Source organism: Xenopus tropicalis, chromosome 4 (genome assembly GCF_000004195.4).
Source record: "Xenopus tropicalis strain Nigerian chromosome 4, UCB_Xtro_10.0, whole genome shotgun sequence".
NCBI lineage: Eukaryota > Metazoa > Chordata > Amphibia > Anura > Pipidae > Xenopus > Xenopus tropicalis.
In genome coordinates, this window is record NC_030680.2 from 153,778,874 (window position 1) to 153,798,046 (window position 19,173).

The window sequence follows — 19,173 nt, forward strand, 5'->3', positions numbered from 1 at the left end:
GTGTTTCTTTTGATAGAGGACTCTGTTTCTGTGAGTGCTTATGGCTGTATTTACACAGACCTTTCTGATAAACCTACTGAGTTTGTACCTTTCCTTCTCCTTTATTATTATTAACATTTATTTATAAAGCGCCAACATACCCCGCAGCGCTGTACAATAAGTGGGTTTCATGCACTGGACATACAGAGTAACATATAAAGCAATCAGTAACCGATACAAGGGGTGAAGTGGCCACTTACCTGCAGTATTATACAACAGCTGGGGTTACAAATATCTATAAAAGGGCCACATTAGGGCCACTCTGGGCTAAATGATTTAATAATGGCCCCTTTATTGGGGCTCCCTATAGATCCTCTCAGGTCCCTGTCTGTGTTTCTAATGAGGGGTGGGCGTGTCCTAACGGTCCCTGTAGGAGGGGGAGAGCCAATCATAGCCCAGCAGTCACCCAAGCACAGACAGGCTTCAGTTCCCTATTGGGTCAGCCTAGCTGCTGATTGGTTCCTATCCTACAGTGCCGCATCCTGGGAAAGGAGGCAGCAGGAAGTGGAACAGATGGGCGGGGCTAGTGGGATTGGGGGGGGGATTTGTTTTTGTTTTCTGTTTGACAATACTTCCCCTTTACAATGAATAACAAACAGCGACAGATTCAAGGTTTTTTTTAATTAAAACAAATGACATTTACAATCAAGTGATTTCAGGCCACAGTTAATCAACGAGTAACATTAGCGGATCAGTAGTGCTTTGGGGCCCCCGCCCCCCGGCAGGGTATAAAGGGGCAGCTCAGTTGGACAGAGATTTGAGGGTAACAGGAGAGGGGGCAGAATCAGACAGGGGCAGTATGGGCCAATCACAAAGGAGACTGATGGAGTCGTAACCATGGGCAACTGTCACTCATCATTTCCCATTATTATTATTGGATGATCGGGGGGGTTACCCAGGAATTCACTTATTCAGAATCATTACAGGGAATTCTGGGGAAGGAAACACCATAAAGATCATTTCATTGCGGTTAAACCAATATCCCCCTATAAACTGCATTTGGTCCGATCCCTGTTGAGCGATTGGACTGATTGGTTCCTCCCACTGACGGGGGGGGGGGGTCACATTCATTCCCCACACCGGGAAACACATTGAATCAGAATGAAACTCCACAAACATTAATGACGAGGATCAGATTGACTGGGGGGTCCCACCGGCGCCAATCAGCCCCCACAATGGGACTTTGCTGCCATGTTGATTGTAGGATGTTAGTTCCTTGATGTGAATTGCACAGAGTCACCCCATGGCAAATATAGGGTTAACGGAGAGTCGTCCGTCAGTCGGTGCCGAGGATGTTGCAGGTATCGGAGGTTTCTCCGTCATCCGACTCCTCCTGGGAAACAATATTACAACTGATTTCTTATTATCCCTATAGGTTTGTGTATAACAGCGGCTCAGTGAGTGAATCTGTTTCTATATTGTGTTATTGGAGCATTCAGGGGTTAAGAACGGGGGAGGGGCACTGTCAGAACATGCCTCTACTCTTCTTGCTTTCACACTATATTTATTAGCTCTGCATAAACAACCCCCTCCTTGCACCCTTTGTTGTGAATGTTTCAGCTTACAGATCTCAGGTTCAATTCAATGCACAACAGGGAAGTGAGAGGGAAGTGAGACCCAATGAGGCGCTGATTCTTTGGGTCGGGGATTCGCTTGGATTCCTACCTCAAACGGCTCAATCAGGGCGCTGTCTCCATACACTGGATTTGGTATTGACACCAATGGCAGAATTTTCTTCCCACCGGGACTTCCATCCTCAGTTTCAGCCTGTAACAAGAGCAGAATGTCACTTGGCTCCGCCCATATAATACTGTTTCCTGTCACATGGCCTGGCACTGGTATCATTATCAAGTATTTATTTAAGTGCCAACATAAGACAAAGAGCAAGGGGGGGGAAGTTGCCAATCTTTATATCATTTAGTCCCATAGGAAGGTTTTGGGCTGATTAATATGGGGGGGGGGGGGGGGGGGTCCTAGTCCGGGTTAAACTATTTCCCTGGCATTTTAGTAACTGGGGGTGTCAGAGTTCCATAAAAGGGGAGTGAGAGGCAGAATGAGGGTAGTTAATGAGGGACCCAAGGGTAAGTCTTCCCCCACCAGTACGGCCAGTCCCCACTGTCAGAAGTGGTTAATTCCCATCCCATTAGTGCAAACCAACTGATGTCTCACCTTAATGTAGCTGAACTGGAACCCTGCAGAGTGTTGTTTGTAATAATAGAAGCCCCCCACTGCCAATGCAATGAGCGCCAGAGAGACCCCCAGCGCGCCCACTAGAGCCACGGGCACAGGGTTAGACATCCGCCCGGCACTCTCTTCCTGCAGGTCAAATATCAGGTGAGTCTCATACAGACAAAAATACCAACTGTCACTCTGCGCCCATACAGCCCTTCATAGCATCAGCATCATCATCATCATCAGCATCATTAGTATAATCATCAGCATCATTAGTATCATCATCACCATCATCATCAGCATCATCATCATTAGTATCATCATCAGCACCATCAGCATCATCAGCATCATCATCATCAGCACCATCATCATCATCACCATCATCATCACCACCACCACCATCATCATCACCACCACCACCATCATCATCATCATCACCATCATCATCATCATCAGTATCATCATCAGCATCATCATCATCAGCACCATCATCATCATCATCACCATCATCATCAGTATCATCATCAGCACCATCATCATCATTAGTATCATCAGTATAATCATCAGCATCATCATTAGTATCATCATCATCATCATCATCATCATCATCAGTATCATCATCAGCACCATCATCATCATCATTAGTATCATCATCAGCATCATAATAAGTATCATCATCAGCAACATCATCATCATTAGTATCATCAGCACCACCATCATCATCATCATTAGTATCATCAGCACCATCATCATTAGTATCATCATCAGTATCATCATCAGCACCATCATCATCATCATTAGTATCATCATCATCAGCACCATCATCATCATTAGTATAATCATCAGCAGCAGTACCATCATCATCATCATTAGTATCATCATCATCATCACCATCATCATTAGTATCATCATTAGCATCAGCATCGTCATCATCAGCACCATCATCATCATCATCATTATTAGTATAATCAGCAGCAGCAGCATCATCATCATCATCATTAGTTTCATCATCATCAGCATCATCATCATCATCATTAGTATCATCATCAGCATCATAATAAGTATCATCATCAGCACCATCATCATCATCATCATTAGTATCATCAGCACCATCATCATTAGTATCATCATCAGTATCATCATCAGCACCATCATTTTTATAATCATCAGCAGCAGTACCATCATCAGCATCATTAGTATCATCATCATCATTAGTATAATCATCATCACCATCATCATTAGTATCATCATTAGCATCAGCATCGTCATCATCAGCACCATCATCATCATCATTATTATAATCATCAGCAGCAGCACCATCATCATCATCATCATCATCATCATCAGCACCATCATCATTAGTATCATCATTAGCATCAGCATCATCAGCACCATCATCATCAGCACCATCATGATCAGCACCATCATCATCAGTATCATCATCAGCACCATCATCATCATCAGTATCATCATCATCATCATCAGCACCATCATCATCATCATTAGTATCATCATCAGCACCATCATCATCTGTATCATCAGCATCATTAGTATCATCATCAGTATCATTAGTATCATCATCAGCACCATCATCATCATCATCATCATCATCATCATTAGTATCATCATCATCTTCATCAGCATGATCAGTATCATCATCATCATCATTAGTATCATCATCATCTTCATCAGCATGATCAGTATCATCATCAGCATCATCAGCATCATCATCAGCAGCAGCATTATTAGTATCATCATCAGAATGTTATAGTTATGGGTCAGCTGGTTTAGTTCTGTGGTCAGGGGGACCCATTTCATTTTATTAACATGAGCTCTGATAGGTCACTCAGTATAAAGTTGCCTCCTGGAAAAGGATTGGGGGGTACTGTTCCCCTTTAAAATGTTGAAAAAAACATAAGACCACAGGGGATATAAATCACAAATTTCAGAGGAGGCAACATTCCTATTTCCCCCTCTGCTGCCTATGGTGGTAGGGTCCTGTGGGGTGAGTTTCCTTTTAGCCCTACCTGGGCCTATTTGGCCCCTCAACTTGCCCCATCTTGTACTGAAGCCATAATGTGGCCTCTCCAAGGGCTTCCCTGATTGTGGGGTCCCGGGTTGGACCGGGGTTTTCATAAATGGTTGGATTTAATTGGAGTTTGTAGGCGGATCAGAGCCACTTCACATGCGGCGGCCATATTGGATCTGGGCATTTCTATTTTCTCTATGGGATGAAGAAATGGCGGCCATTTTGTTGTGGGCAAATGTGTGATCAGGAAACAAGATGAATGTAATAGGGGGGCACTGGGGGGTTTATACACGGCCCAATTCTTTTCTTTATTTGTTTTCCTTTATTCTTTCTTAATGTTTTTATTAAAGGCCATAAAAAAGACTATGAACTCCGTGGCCACAATTGGTACCCCCAGAAACACACAGGACCCAACTATCAGATCAAAAATTGGATAAATACATATACGAACCCCCCCTTTTTTTAAATCCCTACATATAAATAGATGACAGGGCGTTCCCTCTCATTAGAAAAAACTCTCCTGGGGGGAGAGGCAGCACGGGGTGGGACCCCCAGGTTTATTGTTACTAATAATAAGGCTTTGGTAAATGCCCCTTAAATCAATTTGCCCCCAATGTTCCTATATTCAAGGATTGGCCAATCAGTGGCCTGCATAGGGAGTACAGCTATAATGTCCCATCCAGACCTTACACTGCGCTACTTACCCAGCACTGATAGCCCTGAGCCCCAATACCTGCACCCCACCCCTGAAGTCTCATGTTCCATTACCCCCACTCCATTCGCTGCTCTCTCCCCCCAGGGAGTCAGAATTGGCCAACGTTTCGCTGTTCAGCTTCTTCCTGGCCCAATTGCTTGAACTTCACACTTCCTGTTTGAGGCTATCACATTCGCCCAATAATCTAGGCTCTGGTTTATCATTGGCCAGTTGGCTGCTGGTACCGGAGGAAACCAATGCAGATACGGGGAAAGCATAGAAACTCCTTGCAGACAGCAGTGGATCTCAATAAAACCCACAGACCAACAGTTGCATCAATTGGATCTGCCCATATGCCCCTCCACGTGCGGCCAACGGCAAATGCACAGAATGGTACGGACCACTCCCTGCCCCAGCAAACACCTCTCATCCATTCCATCCATTCAATGACGTTGGACTCACAAACCATCTAGAAATTACCGGTATGAGTGGCGCTCTCAAGGGCCCCTTAATGACATGGATGATTCCGTTAAAGGACGGAATGTCCCACTGAACGATGACTCGGTTGTTGACCAGCTTGGAACACTGACGTTTAGAAAGAAAAACATTGAGAGTAAAGAGTTAAATCTGTCATCAGAATGAGATCTATTCGCTGGTATCTAGAGATGCTGATGTTCTACTGCTACAAGGGCTTGGTCTTAAAGATTTTGAGGGGCAGAATTTGGGGAGGACAGAAAGTCAGTTCTTGGGGGCGAGAGAGAGAATCCCAGAGGCAGAAATCAGGGGGAACAGAGGGATGAAGGGGGCACTAAGGAAAAGTGGTAGGACCGTCGTTTTGTAAGAAGTGGACACAGAAGGGTAGGAGATATGGGTCACACTGTGCTAATCAGGAAGCGGAGAGGGACCTTCTCATTACAAGGATCTCTTTCCAGGTTGAAGAGCTGACGACCTACTTACCTGAAACTGCTCGCAACTGGCAGAGAAATGTCCTGAAATAGACAGGTTGGATCCTATCTTGGATGGGATAAAACTTCCATCAGTCAGATTTTCATAGCTCAGCATTATGTCCATCTGGGAAACATGATGTTCTAGATCTCTCCATGATAAAGTCTGGAGAACAAAGTCTATAGTTACTTCTATTTGGCCGTGTAAATGCAGTGTATGTATAATGTATGTATAATGTATGTATAATGTATGTATAGAGGAGCAAATAGGACGTTGAGCCAAGGGCTGGAGCAAATAGATGGAGAGGGATGAACATGAGAAGATAAACAGGAAGGATGGGGGACGTTGAGCCAAGGGGTGGAGCAAATAGATGGAGGGGGTTGAACATGAGAAGATAAAAAGGAAGGATGGGGGACATTGAGCCAAGGGGTGGAGCAAATAGATGGAGGAAGCAGAATATGAGAAGATAAACAGGAAGCATGGGGGACGTTGAGCCAAGGGGTGGAGCAAATAGATGGAGAGGGATGAACATGAGAAGATAAACAGGAAGGATGGGGGACGTTGAGCCAAGGGGTGGAGCAAATAGATGGAGGGGGTTGAACATGAGAAGATAAACAGGAAGGATGGGGGAGGTTAAGCCAAGGGGTGGAGCAAATAGATGGAGAGGGTTGAACATGAGAAGATAAACAGGAAGGATGGGGGACGTTGAGCCAAGGGGTGGAGCAAATAGATGGAGGGGGTTGAACATGAGAAGATAAACAGGAAGGATGGGGGACGTCAAACCAAGGGGTGGAGCAAATAGATGGAGGGGGTTGAACATGAGAAGATAAACAGGAAGGATGGGGGATGTTGAGCCAAGGGGTGGAGCAAATAGATGAAGGGGGTTGAACATGAGAAGATAAACAGGAAGGATGGGGGACATTGAGCCAAGGGGTGGAGCAAATAGATGAAGGGGGTTGAACATGAGAAGATAAACAGGAAGGATGGGGGAGGTTAAGCCAAGGGGTGGAGCAAATAGATGGAGAGGGTTGAACATGAGAAGATAAACAGGAAGGATGGGGGACGTTGAGCCAAGGGGTGGAGCAAATAGATGGAGGGGGTTGAACATGAGAAGATAAACAGGAAGGATGGGGGACGTCAAACCAAGGGGTGGAGCAAATAGATGGAGGGGGTTGAACATGAGAAGATAAACAGGAAGGATGGGGGATGTTGAGCCAAGGGGTGGAGCAAATAGATGAAGGGGGTTGAACATGAGAAGATAAACAGGAAGGATGGGGGAGGTTAAGCCAAGGGATGGAGCAAATAGATGGAGGGGGTTGAACATGAGAAGATAAACAGGAAGGATGGGGGACATTGAGCCAAGGGGTGGAGCAAATAGATGAAGGGGGTTGAACATGAGAAGATAAACAGGAAGGATGGGGGAGGTTAAGCCAAGGGGTGGAGCAAATAGATGGAGAGGGTTGAACATGAGAAGATAAACAGGAAGGATGGGGGACGTTGAGCCAAGGGGTGGAGCAAATAGATGGAGGGGGTTGAACATGAGAAGATAAACAGGAAGGATGGGGGATGTTGAGCCAAGGGGTGGAGCAAATAGATGAAGGGGGTTGAACATGAGAAGATAAACAGGAAGGATGGGGGATGTTGAGCCAAGGGGTGGAGCAAATAGATGAAGGGGGTTGAACATGAGAAGATAAAAAGGAAGGATGGGGGACATTGAGCCAAGGGGTGGAGCAAATAGATGGAGGGGGTTGAACATGAGAAGATAAACTGGAAGGATGGGGGATGTTGAGCCAAGGGGTGGAGCAAATAGATGAAGGGGGTTGAACATGAGAAGATAAACAGGAAGGATGGGGGAGGTTAAGCCAAGGGATGGAGCAAATAGATGGAGGGGGTTGAACATGAGAAGATAAATAGGAAGGATGGGGGAGGTTGAGCCAAGGGGTGGAGCAAATAGATGGAGGGGGTTGAACATGAGAAGATAAACAGGAAGGATGGGGGATGTTGAGCCAAGGGGTGGAGCAAATAGATGAAGGGGGTTGAACATGAGAAGATAAAAAGGAAGGATGGGGGACATTGAGCCAAGGGGTGGAGCAAATAGATGGAGGGGGTTGAACATGAGAAGATAAACTGGAAGGATGGGGGATGTTGAGCCAAGGGGTGGAGCAAATAGATGAAGGGGGTTGAACATGAGAAGATAAACAGGAAGGATGGGGGACGTTGAGCCAAGGGATGGAGCAAATAGATGGAGAGGGTTGAACATGAGAAGATAAACAGGAAGGATGGGGGACATTGAGCCAAGGGGTGGAGCAAATAGATGGAGGGGGTTGAACATGAGAAGATAAACAGGAAGGATGGGGGAGGTTGAGCCAAGGGGTGGAGCAAATAGATGGAGGGGGTTAATGGAGGGTTTGTGCTTAGTTGGTACCTACCGTGTTGCTATGGAAGCTCCCATCCTCAGGTACAAAGAATGTTTTATACGATGTCCGATTAGAAAGGAACCCAAGAAATTCAGCCCCTTCCTGGGTGGCATTGGCATATTCCAGTAACTTCTGCAAATGGACACAAGACCAGTAGCGAATCAGAGCCAGACTGGATCCCTAATGGGAATCTCTTGCCCAATAACAATAGCCGAAAAAATTCTCCAGTGTAATGGGATTCCCTCCAGTTACCCCCATGTAGGGCTGAAGGAGGCCATTTTAACATCAGACAGCCCTTTGAGACCCTTTCCATGTCCATTTTGTGTTTCTGCCATTGGTACATTACACGGAACACTGATTGGCTGCCGCACATTGCGCCCCAGAACTTGTCTCTCATTCCCCCAATTCGGGTCAGACTACATTGTACCTTAAGGAAATCATCTCCTCAACTCTGTCCCTACATCCATAATTGGACCAATGATCTGTTATTCAATAGAAAGAGCCAGTGTGAGAAGCCTTGGCCAATGGGCATCAGTCTAATGGGCATAAGTGACGTAATTGGTCCAGAACCATCTTGGGTTTAAAGACAACATATGAAATGAATGTAATATTTCCTTATCATTGTTCCTTGACATTCCATGAGGGGACTTTTCCCAATGAGGAGCACAAATCCCTTGTTCCTGGGTGTTACCCCTCCCCATAAAGACCCCCAACTGCTTTGGAAAGGCCAAGACGAAGGGTCCAGGTTTGCTTTGTGTGGAAAAGCGACCCCCCCCCCCCCCCGCTACTTACTGAGTAAAAGATGAAGCAATGCGGCATGGACTCCAGAACCTCCAGCAGATTCCCATTGCAGAAGCTTCCGTCGCCCACATACCCCTCGGGGCAAGAGCACTGCACGTCTGGGAGGGGGAAGGAATTCTTCACTTAGGGTTGAAATAATAACCCCCTCAGCCCTATTCATTGAGTGGGACTCCTGGAACAGGGTGCAGATATGTCCCCCCCCCCCCCCCAGAGAGACCCATACCCCATTACTCATTCCATCTCCTCAAGAGAATTTAACCCCATTATATAACCCTTGCTCTTTAGAAATGCCCACTTCATTTGCCCCTTGGGGAGCTAGCCCAGCACAACTGATCTATGGGCCATGGGAAGAGTAAAGCGACAGTAGGACTTGGGGGGGTCACCCAGATTCCTGGAGTAGGCTCTGCACCCAGAGGGGGCTCTCACCTTGCACCCGGAAGCAGAAGACATCCCAAGTCTCGCTCCTGTTGTTCCTTTGTTTGTAATCCACAATGCCAACATGGCCGTCGCCGCAGGAGGGGTGGGGGTAGGTGGTAGGGTACCCAGCAGTCCAGTTGTACAGCCATCCCACCTTACACACATGCATGCCCAGCTAGAGGAGCCAATCAGAGAGTTACTAGGAATCATGTGATGCAATCAGGTGCCATATTGGCCGCTATACAGTAATACCCTTGGGAAGCAAATGACTTGGCGGTTAGATTGCCCTCAGCAACCAATCAGATGTTGCTTTTCATATTCTAACTGTGCCATTTGCATTCAGCGCTCACTGGTCCCCACACCCGTAACGACTTGGACTAAGTACTGACCCAAAGCAGGGGGTACAGTCCAGCCCCGGGGCCAGTGTATAAGGTGGGTACCTGCTGGGCAGCTGACAGTTGGCTGAAAGTGGCTATGGCGGCTCCTTGTGTGGCACAGGCCTCCTCCGCCGCGGGGTACGTCAGCCGATAGGGCCCCTTAGGCGACTGCAGGTGGAAAACTCCCCCCGTTTTCTCTAGGAAACAAAATAATCCAAATATAGAGGAGAGCACCATAAAGCAGAATTCTGCTAAAATGCTATTTATTTCAGACCAAAAAACACAACATGTTTCGGGCAATGTGACATTGACAGTGCCCCCCACCCACCCCTGGAATATCTTCTATAGAGAATTCAGCGGATTCTGTTTCCCTTTAGGGAAGAGGGTGATTACTTGGGGGGGGAAATTAACCCCTTAAAAGCAGTTGTGCTACAACCATTACTGCACTCGGCTTTATCCGTCCCACAGGGGCACCAGTTACACAATAATCAGTCCCATTTCTCCCGAAATCCTTAGTTTCTCCCTTAATCGTCTATTGTCCCCGCCGGGAACCTCCCTAATGATCCACTAATTCTCCAATTGACTCAGACTCTACAGTTTGGCGCCCAGAACGCCCCTCTCTCTGTTACTAGGTTACCATGTTACTAGGTTACTATGTTACCATGTTACTATGTTACCATGTTACTAGGTTACTACGTTACCATGTTACTAGGTTACCATGTTACTATGTTACCATGTTACTAGGTTACCATGTTACCAGGTTACTATGTTACTATGTTACTAGGTTACCATGTTACTAGGTTACTATGTTACCATGTTACTATGTTACCATGTTACTAGGTTACTATGTTACCATGTTACTAGGTTACCATGTTACTATGTTACTATGTTACCATGTTACTAGGTTACCATGTTACCAGGTTACTATGTTACTATGTTACTAGGTTACCATGTTACTAGGTTACTATGTTACTATGTTACTAGGTTACCATGTTACTAGGTTACTATGTTACCATGTTACTAGGTTACTATGTTACTAGGTTACTATGTTACTAGGTTACCATGTTACTAGGTTACTATGTTACTAAGTTACCATGTTACTAGGTTACTATGTTACTAAGTTACCATGTTACTAGGTTACCATGTTACTAGGTTACCATGTTACTAGGTTACTATGTTACTAAGTTACCATGTTACAAGGTTACCATGTTACTAGGTTAGTATGTTACTATGTTACTATGTAGGTTACTATGTTACTATGTAGGTTACTATGTTACGAGGTTACTATGTTACGAGGTTACTATGTAAGTTACCATGTTACTAGGTTACCATGTTACTAGGTTACTATGTTACTAGGTTACCATGTTACTAGGTTACTATGTTACTAAGTTACCATGTTACTAGGTTAGTATGTTACTATGTAGGTTACTATGTTACTATGTAGGTTACTATGTTACTATGTAGGTTACTAGGTTACTATGTAGGTTACTAGGTTACTATGTAGGTTACTAGGTTACTATGTTACTAGGTTACTAGGTTAGTATGAGGCACCGTTCCGTACAAGGGAGACAAAGGCCAAACCTTGATAGTGTAGGTCGGCGCAGGCAGCGAGGGGGTGGCAGCGCCCGTTCCGTTCCAGGCATCGGTCGAGGGGAGGGACGGCTTTCTCCAAGCACTGAATCCCATTCCCAACGTAACCATCATGGCACTCACACCTCCGGATACTCTGCAAAGTGCGACCCGAGTCTGTCACTCACTGGGGGGTCCCCAAGCCCAAAGCTCCGAGCCCCAAGCCCCAAGCCCTGAGCCCAAAGCCCCAAAGCCCAAAGCCCCAAAGCTCCAAAGCTCCAAGCCCAAAGCCCAAAGCCCCAAGCCCAAAGCCCCAAGCCCAAAGCCCCAAAGCCCCGAGCCCCAAAGCCCTGAGCCCAAAGCTCCAAGCCCAAAGCCCCAAAGCCCAAAGCCCCAAAGCCCTGAGCCCAAAGCCCTAAGCCCAAAGCCCTGAGCCCAAAGCTCCAAGCCCAAAGCTCCAAGCCCAAAGCTCCAAGCCCAAAGCTCCAAGCCCAAAGCCCCAAGCCCCAAAGCCCTGAGCCCAAAGCCCTAAGCCCAAAGCCCTAAGCCCTAAAGCCAGAGCCTGTCACTCACCAGGGGGTCCCCAAGCCCAAAGCCTGAGCCCCAAACCCAAGCTACAGTGACCCCTATGGGCAAGGGAGTTGGTGGTCAGTGGGCAAGCACGTATCCCCAGCACAGGGACCATCCAGCAGAGGGCTGGCACATACAAGGCTCATGTATGATATACAGGTCATGTTATTGCATGCGTGTAACCTTTCCCAGGAAGAGCTCAGGAGATGAGATAAAAGAGGGGGGTTCTTAGACATTTATAACCCCCGACTTAAGTGCTCATCATCATCATCATCATCATCAGCTCCAAGGTGCCACCTACAGTATGTGCAGCCAGGGTTAGAACCAGGGACCTGTAGGTGTCTCCCTTATATACAGGTTGGCCTTGTCCTCAAAGGGACTGTGTATTGGGAACAATAGAAACCCATCAGAACCGGAGCTGATACAGATAGAGAGCAAGGAACTTACTTGGGCCTCAGCAGAATGGCAAATGGGAGGCCTGGCCCCTGGGGGGGCAATTGAAGGTGACTTACCGGCCCCATATTGACACAAGTGGCACGAAGGCTGCACCCTCCATTGTTCCCATTGGCACAGAGGTCGATGGGGCTGCAATAAAAGCCGTCGCCTTCGTAACCTGGGAAACATCTGCACGAGACCTGAATGCCAACCTGAATGCACTGGGCGTGGCTACTGCAGCCGCCATTTTCTTGGGCACATTGGTCAATCACTGTACAAAGAAAGCAAAGACAAATGTGATCACATGGGAACCACTGGGAGGGACCAAGTGTTGCTGATTGGCCAGACTTCAGGTTTGAGATACTTAGTTCTTGCTAGTGGGCGGTTCCTCTCTCTGATTGGCTGAGACTTAAATGAAGACACTTATTAGGGAAAGACCCCCAATAAGTGGCCATAAGAAGGTCTCTTGGTTACCTTATTTTATTATATGCCACCCCAGCCATGTCCTCCCACTTACTGCCCCCACCCTGTCTCTTGCTACGGGGTTGGGGGAAAGTACTGCATGGACAGATGTGTACGGATACAGCATTTATCATCCATGTGTGGGTCATAATCATTAGAAAAATGAATAAACTTTCCTCCAACCTCTCTTTAAATGGGGAGAAGATCTGGTTACTGGTATGGCAACTGGTCTTACCGGTGCAGTTCCTTCCATCGCCTTCATAGTGGGGGTTGCATTCACAGGTATTGTTGGGGCGGCAAGTCGCTTGGGTATCACATGGCGGGGAGCACACTGGTTTCACATCTGGATACAAGACCATTACCAAGTGTCAGGAGAAAGACATGGACAGGATGGCGGCCATATTGGCCTTCTCCATACAAACACCTCCAGAGACTGAAATAAGCCAATGAGTGTGGACTCTACACAATCTCCTGTAACTAAAATGGGAATGGGCCAAGTGGTACCTTGGGACTGGAGCCAAAGGTGGATAGTGTAGGGCAATGATGTATCTCAGTCAGGCCTTCTCTGGGGGAATGGGCCAAGTGGTACCCTGGGACTGGAGCCAAAGGTGGATAGTGTAGGGCAGTGATGTATCTCAGTCAGGCCTTCTCTGGGGGAATGGGCCAAGTGGTACCCTGGGACTGGAGCCAAAGGTGGATAGTGTAGGGCAATGATGTATCTCAGTCAGGCCTTCTCTGGGGGAATGGGCCAAGTGGTACCCTGGGACTGGAGCCAAAGGTGGATAGTGTAGGGCAGTGATGTATCTCAGTCAGGCCTTCTCTGGGGGAATGGGCCAAGTGGTACCTTGGGACTGGAGCCAAAGGTGGATAGTGTAGGGCAGTGATGTATCTCAGTCAGGCCTTCTCTGGGGGAATGGGCCAAGTGGTACCTTGGGACTGGAGCCAAAGGTGGATAGTGTAGGGCAGTGATGTATCTCAGTCAGGCCTTCTCTGGGGGAATGGGCCAAGTGGTACAGTGGGACTGGAGCCAAAGGTGGATAGTGTAGGGCAGTGATGTATCTCAGTCAGGCCTTCTCTGGTGTAATGGGCCAAGTGGTACAGTGGGACTGGAGCCAAAGGTGGATAGTGTAGGGCAGTGATGTATCTCAGTCAGGCCTTCTCTGGGGGAATGGGCCAAGTGGTACCTTGGGACTGGAGCCAAAGGTGGATAGTGTAGGGCAGTGATGTATCTCAGTCAGGCCTTCTCTGGGGGAATGGGCCAAGTGGTACCTTGGGACTGGAGCCAAAGGTGGATAGTGTAGGGCAGTGATGTATCTTAGTCAGGCCTTCTCTGGGGGAATGGGCCAAGTGGTACCTTGGGACTGGAGCCAATGGCAGGTACAGAAATAGAAGAAGCCCATTTGGGGGTTTATCAAAGAGTGAAGTTAGAGCTCGCCGTGGGCTTATTTATCAAAAGGTGAACTTTCACTGTCGTACCTGGGGTGACCTGCTGGGTGGGAGTCTGGAGTTTTTTGTTTGCATTGTTGTTCTTCTAAGTGGGGGTCGCTCTTAATATGAGGGTCTTTTTTTATCCACTTTTTGGGGTACTTTATTAAGACCCACTGAGATACAGGCCCACTGTAACTTCCTGAGCACATTAGCAGAATAATTAATGTTGATATTTAATGTTTATATTTCCCCATTGTGCCGATTTCAGGTTGTTGGATTGTGGGGTCACTGGGGGGGGGGCACCCTATACACACCCCCAAACCAGAGGCACAGACAGTTGAATGCAGCACAAGTGGCACTTGGCCAGATTAATTAAAGCTTCTCCAAAGATGAAAAAAATACAGAAAATGAAACCCTGGATCTGCCCAGAGCTTTGTATCTATGGGGCTTCCCTTCCATCCTGGGGCCCCTTGGCCAAGAACCTTCAAGAACCCCCAATCAGTATAACTCACAGTCTCGCAGGTTTTGCCACCCCCACAGGAACCTCTCAGGCCGCTTTCCCCCAGGTTCCTTAGGTTCCCCCCACACAGGGACCGGTGATCCTTGGGGTGCTCCTTCCCACAAGAGCTGACTCAGGCAGGCACCCAAGGAAAAGCCCATAGGTATGGGGGGGCGCCCCTTTACCTGCAGGAGTAGCTCTACCCTCAGCTGCCACCTAATTACCTGGCTGGGAGGGAAGTTTAACCCTTTCTTTGCTAGGCATCCCTTGTCAGATCTGTGGCCTCTGTTAGCACCCATTGTGAGCACCCCAATATGTGAGTAGGAACCCCATGTTGGTCGCTCACCCAGTTTGGTCTCACAGTTGGCGCCAGTCCAACCCTCCTGACAGAAACAGAAGCCGTCGCCAGAGACGCCATCGTTGCACTGCCCGTTGGGGGTGCAGGTACATCCTATAGAGACACAGGGAAAAGACTGGGGGTCACAGGATAAGGGAGGGGTCAGTACCCCGGGAAATACCCCGACACTGGAGCAGGGGCTGGAAAGCTTGGGGACATCTGTTCTGCCCATTCCTTATCTACCCCCCCTGCCTGTACCCCCCCTCTATGTACAGTGTGTTCAGCTATAAATGCCCCCCAATTTATTACCTTAACTACCCCCCCCTGCCTGTACCCCCCTCTATGTACATTGTGTTCAGCTATAAATGCACCCCAGTTTATTACCTTAACTGCCCCCCCCGCCTGTACCCCCCTCTATGTACAGTGTGTTCAGCTATAAATGCCCCCCAATTTATTACCTTAACTGCCCCCCCCGCCTGTACCCCCCTCTATGTACATTGTGTTCAGCTATAAATGCCCCCCAATTTATTACCTTAACTACCCCCCCGCCTGTACCCCCCCTCTATGTACATTGTGTTCAGCTATAAACGCCCCCCAATTTATTACCTTAACTGCGCCCCCCACTGCCTGTACCGCCCCTCTATGTACATTGTGTTCAGCTATAAACGCACCCCAATGTATTACCTTAACTGCCCCCCCGCTGCCTGTACCCCCCTCTATGTACATTGTGTTCAGCTATAAATGCACCCAAATTTATTTCCTTAACTGCCCCCCCGCTGCCTGTACCCCCCTCTATGTACATTGTGTTCAGCTATAAATGCACCCAAATTTATTTCCTTAACTGCCCCCCGCTGCCTGTACCCCCCTCTATGTACATTGTGTTCAGCTATAAACTCCCCCCAATTTATTACCTTAACTGCCCCCCCGCTGCCTGTACCCCCCTCTATGTACAGTGTGTTCAGCTATAAACGCCCCCCAGTTTATTACCCCAGTGCCCCCTTATTACCTGTGCAGCTGGCACCGTATCTGCCCGGGGCACACACCTCACAAGCCGTGCCATTGAAGCCTTCCTGGCAGTTACACCCTCCGGTCCCTGAGAAGCCGTCGCTGCACTCACCATGGCGGCTGCATGGAGCTTCCAACCCCCCGGGGCAGACTGAAAGCAACAGGGGGCAAATTTAGTTCCTAATCTCAGTAAATACACTCAGCCCCGAAATACCGGACTGTGCCCATCTGTACCCCATCTTCATGCGAGGATAATGGTGGCATTAGACAAAACACCTTGGATTTATGCCCATAGGGAGGTCTGCTCTTTACATGGGGGGGCACAAGGTGGGCACCTGTTACTAATGGATACTAGTGAGTTAGAGGTGGGTGCCAGGCAAGTTACTCCGGCTGATCAACCCGTATCCCAGTGGGCGCTCCCAGTTGCCCTTCGGGCTGATGCCCATAGAGGTGCCCGTACCTTGGCAGTCCCTCCCATAGTGGTTCTTGCAGCACTGGGGTCTCCATGAGACAGACAGGCATTTCCGCACACAGCTGCGCCGAGGGGACAGGAAGAGAGAGGAGTAAGGAGAGTGCTGCCTGAGAGAGAAGGGGCTGGAGTGCCTCCGAGAGCAGAGCTCCACTTTGCCCTGCAGGAAACAAACCCGAGAGTGATTCTGCCCCCCCCAACAGCCCCCTGTATCACAAAACCATTTATCCTCTGGGGCAATACAAAATCATAGCCCCACAAACCCCCAGGGGCACCCCAGGACTTTATGTTTATATGTACAAAGGGTCGGCCAAACAATACTACTGGGGGCATTGCTCTGGGGCAGGGGGGGGGCATTGTTACAAGGAATAACCAGTCTCTGATGCCCCTAATTATGTGCTACTTACGGTATCAGTCGTGCCATAGGGACAGGGCCGCTCAAACCCACACACGCCGCAGCGATAGGAGGCCTGAAATACAGACGGCAGAGTGTTTACTTGCCCTTAATAACTCTGGCACATTGGGCACGATGCTGCCCACCCTACTCCGGATAGGGCACATTGGGCGCGGTACTGCCCACCCTACTCCGGATAGGGCACATTGGGCGCGATACTGCCCACCCTACTCCGGATAGGGCACATTGGGCGCGGTACTGCCCACCCTACTCCGGATAGGGCACATTGGGCGCGATACTGCCCACCCTACTCCGGATAGGGCACATTGGGCGCGATACTGCCCACCCTACTCCGGATAGGGCACATTGGGCGCGATACTGCCCACCCTACTCCGGATAGGGCACATTGGGCGCGATACTGCCCACCCTACTCCGGATAGGGCACATTGGGCACGATACTGCCCACCCTACTCCGGATAGGGCACATTGGGCGCAATACTGCCCACCCTACTCCGGATAGGGCACATTGGGCGCGATACTGCCCACCCTACTCCGGATAGGGCATATTGGGCACGATACTGCCCACCCTACTCCGGATAGGGCACATTGGGCACGATACTGCCCACCCTACTCCGGATAGGGCACATTGGGCTCGATACTGCCCACCCTATTCCGGATAGGGCACATTGGGCACGGTACTGCCCACCCTACTCCGGATAGGGCACATTGGTCACGATACTGCCCACCCTACTCCGGATAGGGCACATTGGGCTCGATACTGCCCACCCTATTCCGGATAGGGCACATTGGGCACGGTACTGCCCACCCTACTCCGGATAGGGCACATTGGCCACGATACTGCCCACCCTACTTTTGGATATTCATTCTCAGGAAGGGGACTTACCTTTATCTCGGTAGTTACCAGCTGATCACATCGAGCTCCGATATCGGGAGGTTCCAATAGCTGATCGATTCCATGGGCAATTCCAATATCAAACTCCATGTCGCGCTGGATAATTCTGGCTCCGCCCACCACAATATCCCCCTGCACAGAGAAATGGAACCCAAGTTACCCCTGCCCCTCCCATTTACTGCCCCAGTGTTGGATTATTTACCAACACTGGGGCAGTAAATCCTAGCAACCAATCAGTGGTTAGCATTGCTCCACCCACTTTTGGCGCAAGTGCCAGGTGATTTCATGGCGTTTCCTATTTGCAAGGAGTGAGCGTGGGCAGAAGCGTTGGCAGAAGGATCGTGACTGAGGGTTTTTATGTTTTTTATTAAAAACTTCCCAATAAAAGATGAACATAACTCGGACCAACTTACCGGCCAATCATTTCAACTTACATCCAACAACCAACTGCGGGTGAGAGGCGCTGGCACCAACCCAATGCCCAGGGGGAGCCCGAATGAGGGGAACTACCTGCCCGGCCCCTTGTCCTGAGAGAGAGGGGAGACGGGGTGGGGAGGGGGCTTTAGAGAAATGATTTGCCCCAGACAGGAGCCCCAGGCAGCAAGGAGTGCGAATCCGTAGGTACCGGGCACAGACAAACAGCCAGTTTGGGCCTCAGGGGGCACAGACAGGTAGAGTCTCCCTAAGACCCCAGTAAAAGAAATTTAATTTTGTACAATTTTTGTACTTTATATTTGAATTTGCACATTCAGCTGAGGTAGAACCTACAACTGGGGCAGAACCTATTCCTTGTTATATGTTTGTGTAGGGACCCCAAAGGATTGGGCCCCTTCGGGATGAGTTCCCCTTTAGACAGGCACTAGAGGGAGGCCTTGGGGGATTTGGACACCTAAAGGTGGTCCTAGATGTTTATGTGCTAAAAGGGAGTTTCCCTGCAGTTCAGGCAGCAGCCACTGGGTGGGGTGTTGGGGTATTAAAGGGGAAGGCTCCCATGGTCAGCAGGTTTTAGTCCTGGGACCTCCCTCTGTAAAGAGGTGTATAACAGGCTGGTGCTCTAGTCAGGAGAGTATGGTGATAGGTCTCTCTAGGAGTGACAGGCAGGGTAGGGAGAGAATGGGTAGAGATTGCCCCACTAGGAGCAAGATGGGTTAAGACCCCCCCCCCAGCACTCATGGCTGGAGTTCAGGGCATGTGGTGTTCA

At 48.7% G+C, this 19,173-nt stretch overlaps 1 protein-coding gene across 1 annotated transcript in view; it reads right to left on the reverse strand.

Moving 5' to 3' along the window:
• Positions 1 to 639: 639 nt before the first annotated feature.
• The window catches only part of stab1 (stabilin 1), a 153,678-nt gene continuing 135,144 nt past the window's right edge, over positions 640 to 19,173 (reverse strand). Inside the window, 17 exon segments of the mRNA XM_031901368.1 lie at positions 640 to 1,372; positions 1,705 to 1,806; positions 2,209 to 2,355; positions 5,415 to 5,519; positions 5,892 to 6,044; positions 8,309 to 8,428; positions 9,089 to 9,195; positions 9,524 to 9,689; positions 9,955 to 10,088; positions 11,473 to 11,617; positions 12,543 to 12,736; positions 13,163 to 13,270; positions 15,201 to 15,305; positions 16,198 to 16,347; positions 16,657 to 16,825; positions 17,073 to 17,135; positions 17,964 to 18,104. Of these exon segments, the coding sequence (XP_031757228.1) occupies positions 1,316 to 1,372; positions 1,705 to 1,806; positions 2,209 to 2,355; positions 5,415 to 5,519; positions 5,892 to 6,044; positions 8,309 to 8,428; positions 9,089 to 9,195; positions 9,524 to 9,689; positions 9,955 to 10,088; positions 11,473 to 11,617; positions 12,543 to 12,736; positions 13,163 to 13,270; positions 15,201 to 15,305; positions 16,198 to 16,347; positions 16,657 to 16,825; positions 17,073 to 17,135; positions 17,964 to 18,104 (2,166 nt within the window). The 3' untranslated portion in view covers positions 640 to 1,315.